We start from the raw sequence: 12,521 nt of genomic DNA, 5'->3' as shown, positions 1-12,521 counted from the left end.
AGTGTGAATATATATTATCTGTAAAGGCTTTCGGGACATTAAGGACATAATAAAAAGTAAATTTCCCCTTGACCTCCTACGCCTCGTGGCCTGTACTGTTGAAATAGGGAGGCTGCTGAATCAATGATTCTCAACGCCCACTATCTCCTCAGAGAGGTTGACAAACTTTGTGTCCTAGTGAAAATGTTTGCATGAACTTGCCTTATTTGAACTGTTGAAACAAGGTAAACAGGGGGCAAAGCTCGCCCTGCTGCTTCTCATCAATAACAGGTTACTAAACTAGGGTGGACTTTTGTGCACAATCCTCTCCAGGAGCCATCCCTGCAAGGCAGTGGGGTTGGTCACCAGCCATGAAGTGGTTAGCTGTGCTGTTCCTCTGCTCCCAGGTTTTCTCCAGCAGAGGGGACCCCTCAACCATTCAAGATGCCAACTGCAACGACCCGGGCGTGTTTGGAGCTGTGGACCTGGCCCTGAAGAAGTACAACGCGGGCAGGAAAGAAGGGAACCTGTTTGCACTGCGGAGGATCACAGAAGCGGGCACCACAGTAAGGGCGTTCTGTATCCTTGTAGCATCTTTACATTGCCTCTGATGCCTATGGGGGCGCGCTGGAGGGTAAGGGCTGCGCCCGCTAGAAGATGCAGGTTTGCATCTAAAGAAGCATTGGTAGTGCACTGTAGTTTTGGCCATGAGTCAAAGCTCTTTGGATTGATTGATCTATATACCCGTTCTGTGGGTATGTAGTTTACTCCAAAGGTTTTGGCCATGAGTCAAAGCTCATTGGATTGATTGATCTATATACCCGTTCTGTGGGTGAGTAGTTTACTTCGAATGTTTTGGCCATGAGCCAAAGCTCACTGGGATGAAACTTGGATAGACCTGTTCTGTGGGTATGTAGTTTAATTTGAAGGTTTAGGTCATGACTCAAAGCTAATTGGATTGATTGATCAATTTACACATTCTGTGGGTGACTAGTTTACTCTCAACGTTTTGTACCATGAGTCAAAGCTCACTGGTTTGATAGATGGACAGACCGGTTTTGTGGGTGAGTAGTTTACTCCGAAGGTTTTGTACTATGGTATGATAGAACGATAGACCCGTTCTGTGGGTATGTAGTTTAATCTGAAGGTTTTTACCATGAGTCAAAGCTCATTGGATTGATTGATCTATATACCCGTTCTGTGGGTGAGTAGTTTACTCCGAAGGTTTTGGCCATGAGTCAAAGCTCATTGGATTGATTGATCTATATACCCGTTCTGTGGGTGAGTAGTTTACTCTGAAGGTTTTGGCCATGAGTCAAAGCTCATTGGATTGATTGATCTATATACCTGTTCTGTGGGTGAGTAGTTTACTCCGAAGGTTTTGGCCATGAGTCAAAGCTCATTGGATTGATTGATCTATATACCTGTTCTGTAGGTGAGTAGTTTACTCCGAAGGTTTTGGCCATGAGTCAAAGCTCATTGGATCAATTGATCTATATACCCGTTCTGTGGGTGAGTAGTTTACTCTAAAGGTTTTGGACCATGAGACAAAGCTCACTGGGATGATAGATGGATAGACCCACTTTGTGGGTGAGCAGTTTAATCCTTACTTACAAAGTGAATAGGTTTGGGTTTTGTGTAGGGGTACTGGAATTATGCGGCAGGAGAGAACTAAATTATATGGGAGCGGTGACTAAATTTTGTGGCAAGAAAAGGTCACTCATGTGGCGTAATGCGCCACATTTTGTGACAGTATTTCTGACTTACCAAGGTTTTCGCCTCTTTAGTACCAATTTAACACCCAAATACAGCAATAAGATACTGAAAGGTGATCAGTCAAACTTTGGGAAGGGCCTTCCATTGAATGGCAACTCAAGCCACCGCACCTTTAGTAGCATTTGATCCGTTTGAGCATTTTTAGTTACAATCTGCAAATCATGTGGCAAATTCATAATCATCCTGTGAAATGTCACGTCTGAAGAATCGCATAATTCCAGTGAACCTGCTTTTGTGTAATCGCGCACACAAGGGGCACTCATCATACAGGTACACTTGCTCATTAACATATAGGCAAATGACAGTGTGTTTCCACTGATCTTGTAGTTCTGGTCTCAATGATCTGCTAGATTGGTTTGTCAGGAAAACACATAGAGCTTGGTGGTGGCACCATCCCTATGCAAGAACCTTGAAGTCCCTCAAATCTTTTGGAGATTTTAAAGTCTTGTCGGTCAGCAATGATCCACTTCCTTGATGCCATTACTTTTCTATGGGAAGGAAGTCTTTTCCCATGCTTTAATGTTAAACAGACCATATTACCTGAGTCCTTTTGCCGAGCAAGATTTGGCACCAGTCTCATAGAACTCAAGACCAGATAGAGTGGTGAGAGGCCCCGTTGACAGCGCATGGATGGGACAAGTGCCCAGATATGGATATCAGTAAAACCTTTGCTGCTAGAGAAAGGCCTCAACTAAGGCTAGGGTCTTGTTTGGGTTTGTTGCAGACTAGGACAGAAGTGAGTTAATGGCGGCCACTTCAGAAGCTGTCTAGCATAAGTCAGTTTTCTCCATGTGAGACGACCTCTGCAGTTATCCGTGTATTGTAGCACTAATGGATTGGAGTGGGTCTGCTGATATTGCACTGAGGGCATGCATATGTGTATACTGTGGATTATCTGCTTATGATTTATGACACTCAGATGACCCGACCTTGCCTACCATTTTCCTCCCATGTTTGTGTCCCCCCAGTGTGTTAGTCGGACATCGGCTGGTGTCCCACGTCCATCACACTCTGTGTCGTATTCCTCTTGTATTATTCTTATCAAGATATTAAACTGTCCGGCTGGACATTTCGTAAAAATATAGTTCTATTTAGTCTATATTTATTCCCTGAACATTCCCTTTCTTGTCTAAGGACCACTGGATGAATTTGTGACAAAGATGGCGCATGAGGCTGCCCTGATTTAACTGAAATTTACCTATCTCAGGCAATACCACCAGATTGCATTTAATTGCTGTGTGTTGCAGGATACTTGGCTTGTCAGAGAACATCATTTTACCATGTAGAGAAGTAATTGCCACCAAAGACTAATCTGGGGAATATCTGGAGATAATGATGGGAAAATCATGGGGTGCCCAATCCTTGTAGTCAGAGCATTTTGAGATGGTTGACTCGAGATGTAGCTTCCTCCAAACCTCCTGAGCCTTTGTAAAAACATGCAGCTCAATGGCCAGAGCTGGCAAAGGTGCGGATGTGCAACAACCACCAAAAAAGAAATGCCCTTGTTCTCTACTGAGGACACAGGATAATGTTTCCAAACATCAATAGCAGGGTAGTGACTTGGATGCAGGTTCCTATGGTCACTAGTACTGGTGTGAGGGTCAGTGTCCAGTTCTTCCAGCCAACCTCTCATACTGTAGTACTGGGAGATGTATCTATGAAGGGTTCGTCCATTACAGATGGGCTTACTGGAGTGGCTGGGAATGATGTTGATACTTGCACTTGAGAAGAGACTGGTGGTTCCTGTTCAGACATTGGACTATGGGGCATTGAGACTTGTCTCTGAGGAGGTCCTCAGTCCTTGGAAGATGTTGCGGCATCTAAGGGAGCAAACCATGAATAGCAGGATCTACACCAGAGCTACTTCCATTGCCTTCAGCTTCATACTCATAACTGCCAAAAAACTATTCTCTACTAAGGATTGAAAGCAGACAGAAGGCATCAACCTTCACCCAAGGCCAAGGAGCCTGTATAAACACAAAAAAAATTAAGTGCCTTTTTTTGCTTTTGTTGCTCTTGAATATAGAGGTTACAAAACGCTTTGGCTGTCCACTGCCATTGAAGCAGCTCTAATGATTTTCCCTTCCTTGCATTTCTCAGGATAGCATGGTAGTTAATGATTAAAGTCATAATTTACCATACAGTGGCTCACTTTTGGAAGGTCAGTCTGGTTTCCCCTTCTTAACAGATGGCATGGCTGCCAAGTGACCCATGTCGGCCAAGTAACTTCATGTCATGTGTGATAACAGAACACAGTTCTGATGTTTTGTAAGCCGCAATCACATTTCATGACAGGATTCTAGAGCCTATACGTCCAAAGCTACAAGCTGAACTACAATCCTAGAAAGCAGCTTGCTATAGGCTAAAAGGTCTAGGCTGGCTTAAAGTGCCACACATGGCATCGAGCCACTTGAGAACTATTGTGATGAAAGTAGTTGGAACGTGCGGCTCTCAGGATGATCCCCAAAGCCAAAGTTATTAAGGGTTGGAGGTTTAGCCGCAAACTAAACAATTCAGGTTACACGCACATGCACACGCTACTCAGATCAGGTTGACTTACCTCCATTCCCCAGAATCCTCTTAGGCATACCTTGAGGGTCCTGTAAGGCACATCGGACAGAGGATATGCAAGAAGATTCCAAATAACTCTCCCACCTCTTCAACTTTCAATTGCTTAGAGGGTCCTTTATAATTTGTCTGGTGGCCTGCCATCTCACCAGGTTGGTGGAAGCCCTCAACCCCTCAGTGGAGAACCACCCATCATATTTAGATCTGTGTTGCAGAGATCTAATAGCTGAAAGTGCATCTGCAGGTTTCAAAGGTTTCAAAGAAGCGCTTTCGACAAATATGAATGCAGAGTCCGCGGACATGTTTTTCGTACCCGTTTAATCTTTCTTTTAGTTTTTCACATACTACCAACATGGAAGTTTGTGAATATCAAAAACACAATACAACTCAACCGCAGTGAATTCTCTCAATGTATGTGGGCCCATTGTTTATTTTCAGGAGGACCACCCTCAATAAGCGGGCCTCCCAATGCTTCAACAGTAGTGTGCCCGAGATGGATGAGGGGCTGCTGTTGATTGACTGCAGGTGGGGCTCATGGAGGCCCTACCAGTGGATAATCTTTGGTCTTCCACTCTCTAAATCACTTTTGAGATGTTTTGGGGTCTCAGTGGTGGAGAAAGTAAAAGAGCAGGCCCTTAATTTTCTCATTCAGTGCAGTTTCAGTGAAAAATATGCACATATAAATTTCTGCTACACAAGTGAAAATCATGCACTTTTATCAATTTCTACTTCCTGTTGATCAAGTTCACTATCAACGGGCCAGTCATGTCTGCTGCCAATCGGTGAGCTGATCTCAATCGAATCATTGGTGGATCTCTGTTTTTATTCTCATTGCTCACACTATCAAGATAAAATTGTTACCACCCAACTAATCTTGTTGAATGATGGGATTTTGTAAGTAGAGTATTGGCACTCCCCCTCTTGGAATCCTAAAGGCTATGAAAGGTATCGCATGTAATGCTGTAAAAAGCACCTTTTAATGTCTCTCTTAACGTTTGTATATATTAACAAGCACTGACATCCCAGAGGGCCTCACTTCAATGTACTAAGGGATAGAAACAAAGGTTTAAACAAACAAAATGTTCATGCATTAGCACATTTCAGGGGCGGCTTTAGGCATGTGCAAGCTGTGCACCTGCACAGGGACACCAAACCCCAGGGGCCACCACACCAATATATATCCTTAATATAACAATCCTCTGAGGATGGATACATATTTGCGTGGTGGCGGCCTCCGGCTCTGTTCCACTTCGAAACACCCTGACCCCCCCCCCTCTCTTCACTGGCCTCCGCGCCCTGCCCGGACACCCTCTTTCGGGGGCCCCTACCTATGCTCCCTGCCCAGGGCCGCCATGAGCCTAGAGCCGCCCCTGCACATTCAAGCAGGAAAGTGTATTTGCCAGTGTTTGTTTTTTCTGTGCATACACAGGTTAATAATATATGTGGTGTTTTCTCCACAGGTTACAGATGAAAGTGAGCAACAATACCACGTGGCCTACGAAATCATAGAAAGCATATGCGCTGCTGGGGACGGTCACGAGTGGCAGTATTGTCAGTTCAGACCTATCATAGATGCGGTATGTTTTCAGATGGTGATAGAAAATCACAAACATGTATTGGCTAAACTTGACTTTTGCATTTAACTTGCTTAGTATGTTGGTCACCTTGTTCTCTTGTGGCCTCAGTTATGCTAAAAAATGGAAAATAAATAAAAATAAAAAATGGAGCAATTCTACTTTGCACCATTTTTTCAAATGTAAATGATGGACCTACTTAAAACCATAATATATAAAAAATATTTTTAAAATGTTAAAAAATATGTAGGAAGGAATATCCGTTTGTTTCAAAGTAATTAAGTAAATATAGTCAAGACCAGCGTTGACTATAGATCCTGGCACTTTCTTATTCAAAGTACACAGTGGATTCTGTCAATTTGCATTATCGTTTTACCCACCACAGGTTACAGCATGTTGCAATCGTCTTCCCAATTTACCGATTGGCTCACTTGACTTTGTGGCTGCACAGAGCCTGTATATATTGATCAGTTCCACTAAAAAGAGTTTTTTTCTCTTTAGTTGCAAATCTGGTCGAGTGTTTTTTAAAAATATTATTGATACAAGAACTTTAAATACCAGCACTTTATATTGGCACTTTTTATATAACGCGCTAGCCGAAAATGTTTGATTTTACTAAAATTATACGTAGAATATATTTATTTAGAGGGACTTTCGACCACCTCTCTTCATCCACCGGTTTGTTATTGAGTCATTTATGTTTTCTTTCACCCACTACAGCACACAGCTTTGGGCAATGGGTACTGGGTACTGGGCATTGGGAGTCTGAGAGACAGCATTCAGTTCTTTCACTGGGAACACATCTGCACACAAGTAGTTCTATACAGTGTCAAAAACTTCTATGGCAAAGGTGTTTTTTTTAAACCAAAAAATACTATTGCTTTTTGTCAATGTTCTTTTTAATACAATGACAAGGACCCGACAGCTCTCGTTAAACTACATTTTTTTTTAAAACCCTGGTAAAACAAAAATAAGCAATAAAAAAGCCATTGCCAGGCCCATTAGCTTTGCCAATACTTGTTTGTTTCGACTTTTTTCTCTCTGCCTTAAAATGTAGATAGCGAATTAAAATTTTCTGGTGACTGCCTAAAATTCCAAAAACTTGCAGAACATTTGCAAAATGCCTGACATCGCAATGCTAGATAAAACTGCTTTTTACAGGAAATAAATCTGTTTTAATGATCAATATTCCGGAATTAATCATCTTTTTTAATTGCAGTTTTATATAGCGCGAACTCGGCCCAAGGGCATCGGGGAGCTTTACCTAGCATGAAGTTAATTTTTTTCAGGGACAGGAAAATGAATTGATTTGGTCAGAATCACGGGCTCATGCGCCAACGCCAGGGCTTGAAGCTGGTTCCCCAGTACCAAGGTCAGCCGCTCTCGCTGTAACGCCACATCCCCTCCACCTCACTAGGGGCCAGATGTAGGTCACCAAATACCAGTCGGTAACGGCCTATTTCGGCCGTTACCGACCGGTATTTGGTGATTGAGATGTAGGGGGCCTAAATTTTACAGAATCAGTAAATTTACCGAATCTGTAAATTTACCGATTCTGTAAAATACCGATTCGGTAACTTAACCGAATCGGTGAATCTATATGTAGGTGGCACTGCAAACAGTGCCACAGGCCCCTAAGAATTCGTTATTTACCATGTAATACTATTGCATGGTAAATAACGAATTCCTGTGTACATGCACATCTGTGCATGTACACCTGTGCCATGTGGCACACAGACATGCCCTAAGGGCATGTATGTGTGTCATATGGCACACAAGCCTAAATCAGGGGTGCAACAGGGTGTCAAAGTGACACCCTGTCCCCCTTGTCAATTCGGAAATTTTACCAAATCGGTATGTACCGATTCAGTAATTGCAGATTCGGTAATTGCCATAGGTTCCTATGGGCCTCAAGGCCCATAGGAATCAATGGCAATTACCAAATCGGTAAATACCGATTCGGTAATTACCGAATCATTCCGATTCGGTAAAAATTACCGAATTATTACCTACATCTTATTTACCGAATCTAAAATACGAATCGGTAAAATTCGGTATTTTAGAGTCGGTAAATAAGGTTCACCTACATATGGCCCTAGATAAGCAAGATGAGTGCTCCAAACAATCAGTCCTTCTTAGAATCCCACTCAGCACCTGTGCCACATGCTTCCGGGTCTACTCACACTTTTATCTCCAAACATTTAATTATCTGGACTGTGCCACACACCCATACATGCAAACATTTAGGAAAAAGAAAGTGGGAAGTTTAAAAAAATAATCAGGAGAATATATTTCCACGATTGACTTCTATTGGAGCAGAGGCCATTTCAGGCAGGCGATAAATAAAGTAATTTTTGGCTTTAATATCAGGAGTATCCTGCCTGAATCGGGTCTATTGGCATGTATGTACACGAGACAAGGGTCACCCTAACCCATAGAGGCCACTCTTCCCACCTCTGGGTCTATTCAATTTCTATAATTTTATATTAACAACCCCTCTTAATTTTATTGTCTGTAAATTAAATCACATGATGCAATGCCATGATAGTCCTATTCATTACAGGAGCTTATGTTCACACTGCGTAAGCCAAACTCAGTACATTTCTCCTGTATGCTGTCTGCAGTCTGCAGAATTTGCACTTTTCCCAAACAACTACTCCAGCTTTTTTATTGTAAGCTTTGTGGTCACTCTGACCGTTCTAAAAGACATTGTTGATCCAGCATTTTCTCAAACTTTACTTACTCTTGATCCTCAGAGGGACCATTTTAGTCACATTGAGGGGAAACTAATTTAGCATTTAATGACTTCTGATTTATTATCCAGTGCAACCCATTAGCTACACAGTGAGGACCAGGAATTGGTATCCAAGTTTAAGAATTTTCATTACAAATTTGTAATTAAATTCAAATAAATCACTCTCAATACCATACTATAAAGATACAAGGTTCTTAAAGAAATGGCGGCGGACCCAAATTATACAGACAATCAATTCAGTGGCAGAGATGCATAATAACACTACCAGTAACTGGTGTTCAGAAAACAGTAATCTAAATATTCCAAGCAGAGTCCAAAGGAGAAGATGGTTCAGTTACTCTAATAAGTCTCAGAAATCAACGAGTTCCTTTTAGGAAACAGGGAGGGACAGGGCAAGGTAAATTAAGTAGAACAAGTGTCAAGTGGTCAAGATTTTTCAGTGGGTCGGAAATAAGGGTTAGCCTAAACCACACTTAGGGAAGAATCCGAAGGAAGCTTAGAGATCTAAATCTCTCAAAGTCCATTCAAGGGGTAGTGGGGAATTATGGAAGGGGCCTGCAAGGAATATGAGGGAAAGTTCTGCATAGAGTCTGCAGAAAAGGGAGTTCAGCAAAGAAGTCAGTGGAAAGTTTAGCAACGCTCTGGAGAGTTTCTCCGCAGAGGTTTGGGGCAGCTCTCCTCCAGTCAGCCAGGGTGAACGGTTTATTATAATCTATACAGTCTGTAGGTGACACCACTTTAGTCACACCATCACAGAAAGTCCATTGTCCATGTTTGTTCACATATTGCAGATTGCAACATTCACTAAAGGTCCCACACTAGATATGGGGACAAAATCTTATTCTCACACCCAGGTCAGGAAAGAATAGTCCTTTCATTAGTGCTCCAGTTTCCCATGTGCTTTTGTCATGGTCTGCTTCTCAAGTTATGTACCTATCTCTAGTACAAAAATGTATCTATTCTAATCTAACAATGCACGTGAATACCCACAAGAACCCACGTTAGCAGAAACTGGAATACAGTAACTTATGAAATGCATCATGGTGAAATACAGGCCTAAACCATTATGTTAATTTAAACATTTAATTCTATGGTTCACATTTAATATGTGTGTGCACAATTAAACATATACAACTTCTTCAGTACATTTACTTCATATTGAATAAGGCATTGAGTTAATAAACAAATTACTCAAAGATAAGTATGACTGAGAACTAAGTTTGAGTATACATACATGTAACATTAATGCATATATCACACGTTTTGTGGTTTGAGTTGAAATGACATTCTACACATGTGAGAATGGTTTTGAACTAATATTCAAATCACTAAATGTTACTCAGACAATACCCATTTAGGAATCATGAGTAATATATTAGCAGTAAAGCACAATAACATGAGGAAGGTTTTAGAATTCTAATACATTCAGCTGTCAATGCCCACCACTTTACTAAACATACATCAAATGATTAATTCTCGGTCATCCATTTTATATATGTCTACAAAATACAGATGAGTTCTTAATCGAACATCAAGTAATACTTCAATTAACATAGTTAAACACATACTTGTAAGTACATTCTCAAGTTCTACAGTAAAGGTACTCTGTATTATAGTAGTGTCGAGTGAAAAATTGTCATAAATCATTGAATAAAGTACAAACATGTGCTAAGTACAAGTTCATTGTATGTGTCCGTGGACATTATGTGTAAAGAGCTGCCCTGTGGTTTCTTTTGTTTATTATCAGTATTATTGCTGTTTATCCTTGTTTACTAGTAAAAACTCAATAAGACTTCTTTGAACAAAAAAAATAATAAAAAACCTAAAACGTGGCTTCTACAATTGTTCTCTGAACTCAAACTGCCCCCTAGTGGTGCAACCCTGTTAGCACGCCATATTGGAAAATACAATAACTTTAAGGAAGGCAGCAATTGTTCTCATGGTGGTATGAAATGTCGGAAAAATAAGTTGTTGCGCATCTTGACCTATTTAGATCAATGTAGGGAGCGACCAGGAACTCTGCTTCTGAACCCAGATGCTTACTATCATGTATTTTCTAAACATAATGACACCTGGGAAATTGGAACCCAGTAGAGTAGCAAGGTTGCCAAGGTTCCCAGTGCATGTGGGGAAAATAGGTTGCATGCCTGCTAGGGGCGTAGCTTCAAGGGGGGAGGGTTTTTTCGTATGTTACGCCCCCCCCCCCTAATAAATGTATTTTCAGATGAATAGTTGGGTACAGGTGCTTTCAGTCAGGTATGATGAGATGTCTGTAAATGTAAATCCGTATTTGTAAAGCGCGAACTACTCACCCTTACGGGTCTCAAGGCGCTGGGGGCCGTCGTGGAAATTAAGTGAGCTATTGTCCAGAGTCACATGGTGCTGAGCTGAGCTGCCACCGCAGCCGGGGATCGAACCTTGAACCATGTGCTCCCAAGTCAGCTGCCTGGCCCCTGCACCTCACCTCTCTATCTGTCAGATGTCACCTGGCGTTTTTGCATGCATAGATAGAGTAACACAACCACACACACTCTTTCTCATCTCTGTTTTGAAAACCCTAAAAAATATTAATTATTTTACAAAAAATTGTGTTTCTCTCACTTAGCGCTCCCACCAATCCCCACTCCTCTCTCTTTCACTGCCTCTTAAACCTCTCTGAAGCTCACGCTCCTCCAGTCTCACTGACCAAGCTACATCTTTTCCGGTTCGTTAAATAAATATAGAAATAATCAGGGTTTGGTTGCCCCCACAGTACTTGAGCCCGGGTGCCACTGCACCTGCTGCACCATTCAGCCCTTGTCCAGTGCTGGGAATGTCCCTTATGTTGCTGTACGGGTGCATCTTAACACATTCCTTCCGTCATTCGTGCAATCTTTAGTAAGCCTTCTGATAACTATAACGAGCATCTTTAGAAGGAATGATTTTGGATTGCATATGGCATGCTTTGAAAGCTATTACATATTCATAATCCAGAGCATGGCTTGTATTTTAGAACTCTTGCACTCTGCTCCTCCCTCTTCACAGCCTTCTTCCGCTAAGATCTCTACACCAGTGGTTCTTAACTTGTGGACTGGGACCCCTGGGGGTCCGCTGCTGCTTAGAAAATGAAATAATATTAACAGATTAATAAAGTGTATACAACGAATAGGGCACGTTACAACGTAAACATTTCCAACGCATGCTTTTACCATGCAGTTTGTACATTGCAACATCTGTTACAACGCATGATTATACAACACACGCCATCACAATGCATTTTTAATAACTACGGGCCTGATTCACAGAACTAACTTAAGACAAAATCCTAAACTTACTACTTTCCGTATTCACAAAAGTTAGGATTTTGTCTTAAGTTTGTCTTAAGACAGACTTAAGACAGACTTAAGACAAAATCTTAACTTAAGTCCAGCTCGTCATTAGCACAGCTCCACTGTGCAGTATGACGAGCTGAGCTCGTCACGAGCACCTCGGCGCCGCGCGCGGCCCCTCCCCCGCACCGCGGGGGAATTAGCCCCGCGTGGAAGGGGTTAAAGACCGTAGTGTGTCTTTGGACTTGCTGCTGAAATGCAGTGAGAAGTCTGGTCTGATCGCACTCTACCCCGAGGTTGTGCATTATATAAGGGGAGGAGTGCATAGCACCCCTGTCCAGAGGTAACTTGAGGCCCAGAGATGCCATCGTCTGAGGCCATGCCTTATAATAAGGAGAGGGGGGTTGTGACCCCATCCCCTGGGACACTGTAGTTTCTTTGCCCATTAGAGAAGTATACCTCATGCCCTAAACAACTATAACGCATGCCCTCACAATGCACTGACAATTACCTCACACACATACACATGCACACACACATATATATATATTTTTTATATTT

The 12,521-nt window shown here is 42.0% G+C and overlaps 1 protein-coding gene across 1 annotated transcript in view; it reads left to right on the top strand.

Moving 5' to 3' along the window:
* Positions 1-202: 202 nt before the first annotated feature.
* Positions 203-12,521, top strand: part of KNG1 (kininogen 1) — a 60,504-nt gene continuing 48,185 nt past the window's right edge. The window contains exons 1-2 of the mRNA XM_086944352.1: positions 203-545; positions 5,784-5,900. Coding sequence (XP_086800478.1) covers positions 351-545; positions 5,784-5,900 — 312 coding nt within the window. The 5' untranslated portion in view covers positions 203-350. The remainder of the gene's footprint in view (positions 546-5,783; positions 5,901-12,521) is intronic.

The sequence above is a fragment of the Lissotriton vulgaris genome, chromosome 11 (assembly GCF_964263255.1).
Source record: "Lissotriton vulgaris chromosome 11, aLisVul1.2, whole genome shotgun sequence".
NCBI lineage: Eukaryota > Metazoa > Chordata > Amphibia > Caudata > Salamandridae > Lissotriton > Lissotriton vulgaris.
Note: the sequence above shows the minus strand (reverse complement) of the source record. Positions and strands in the feature narration are given on the sequence as shown.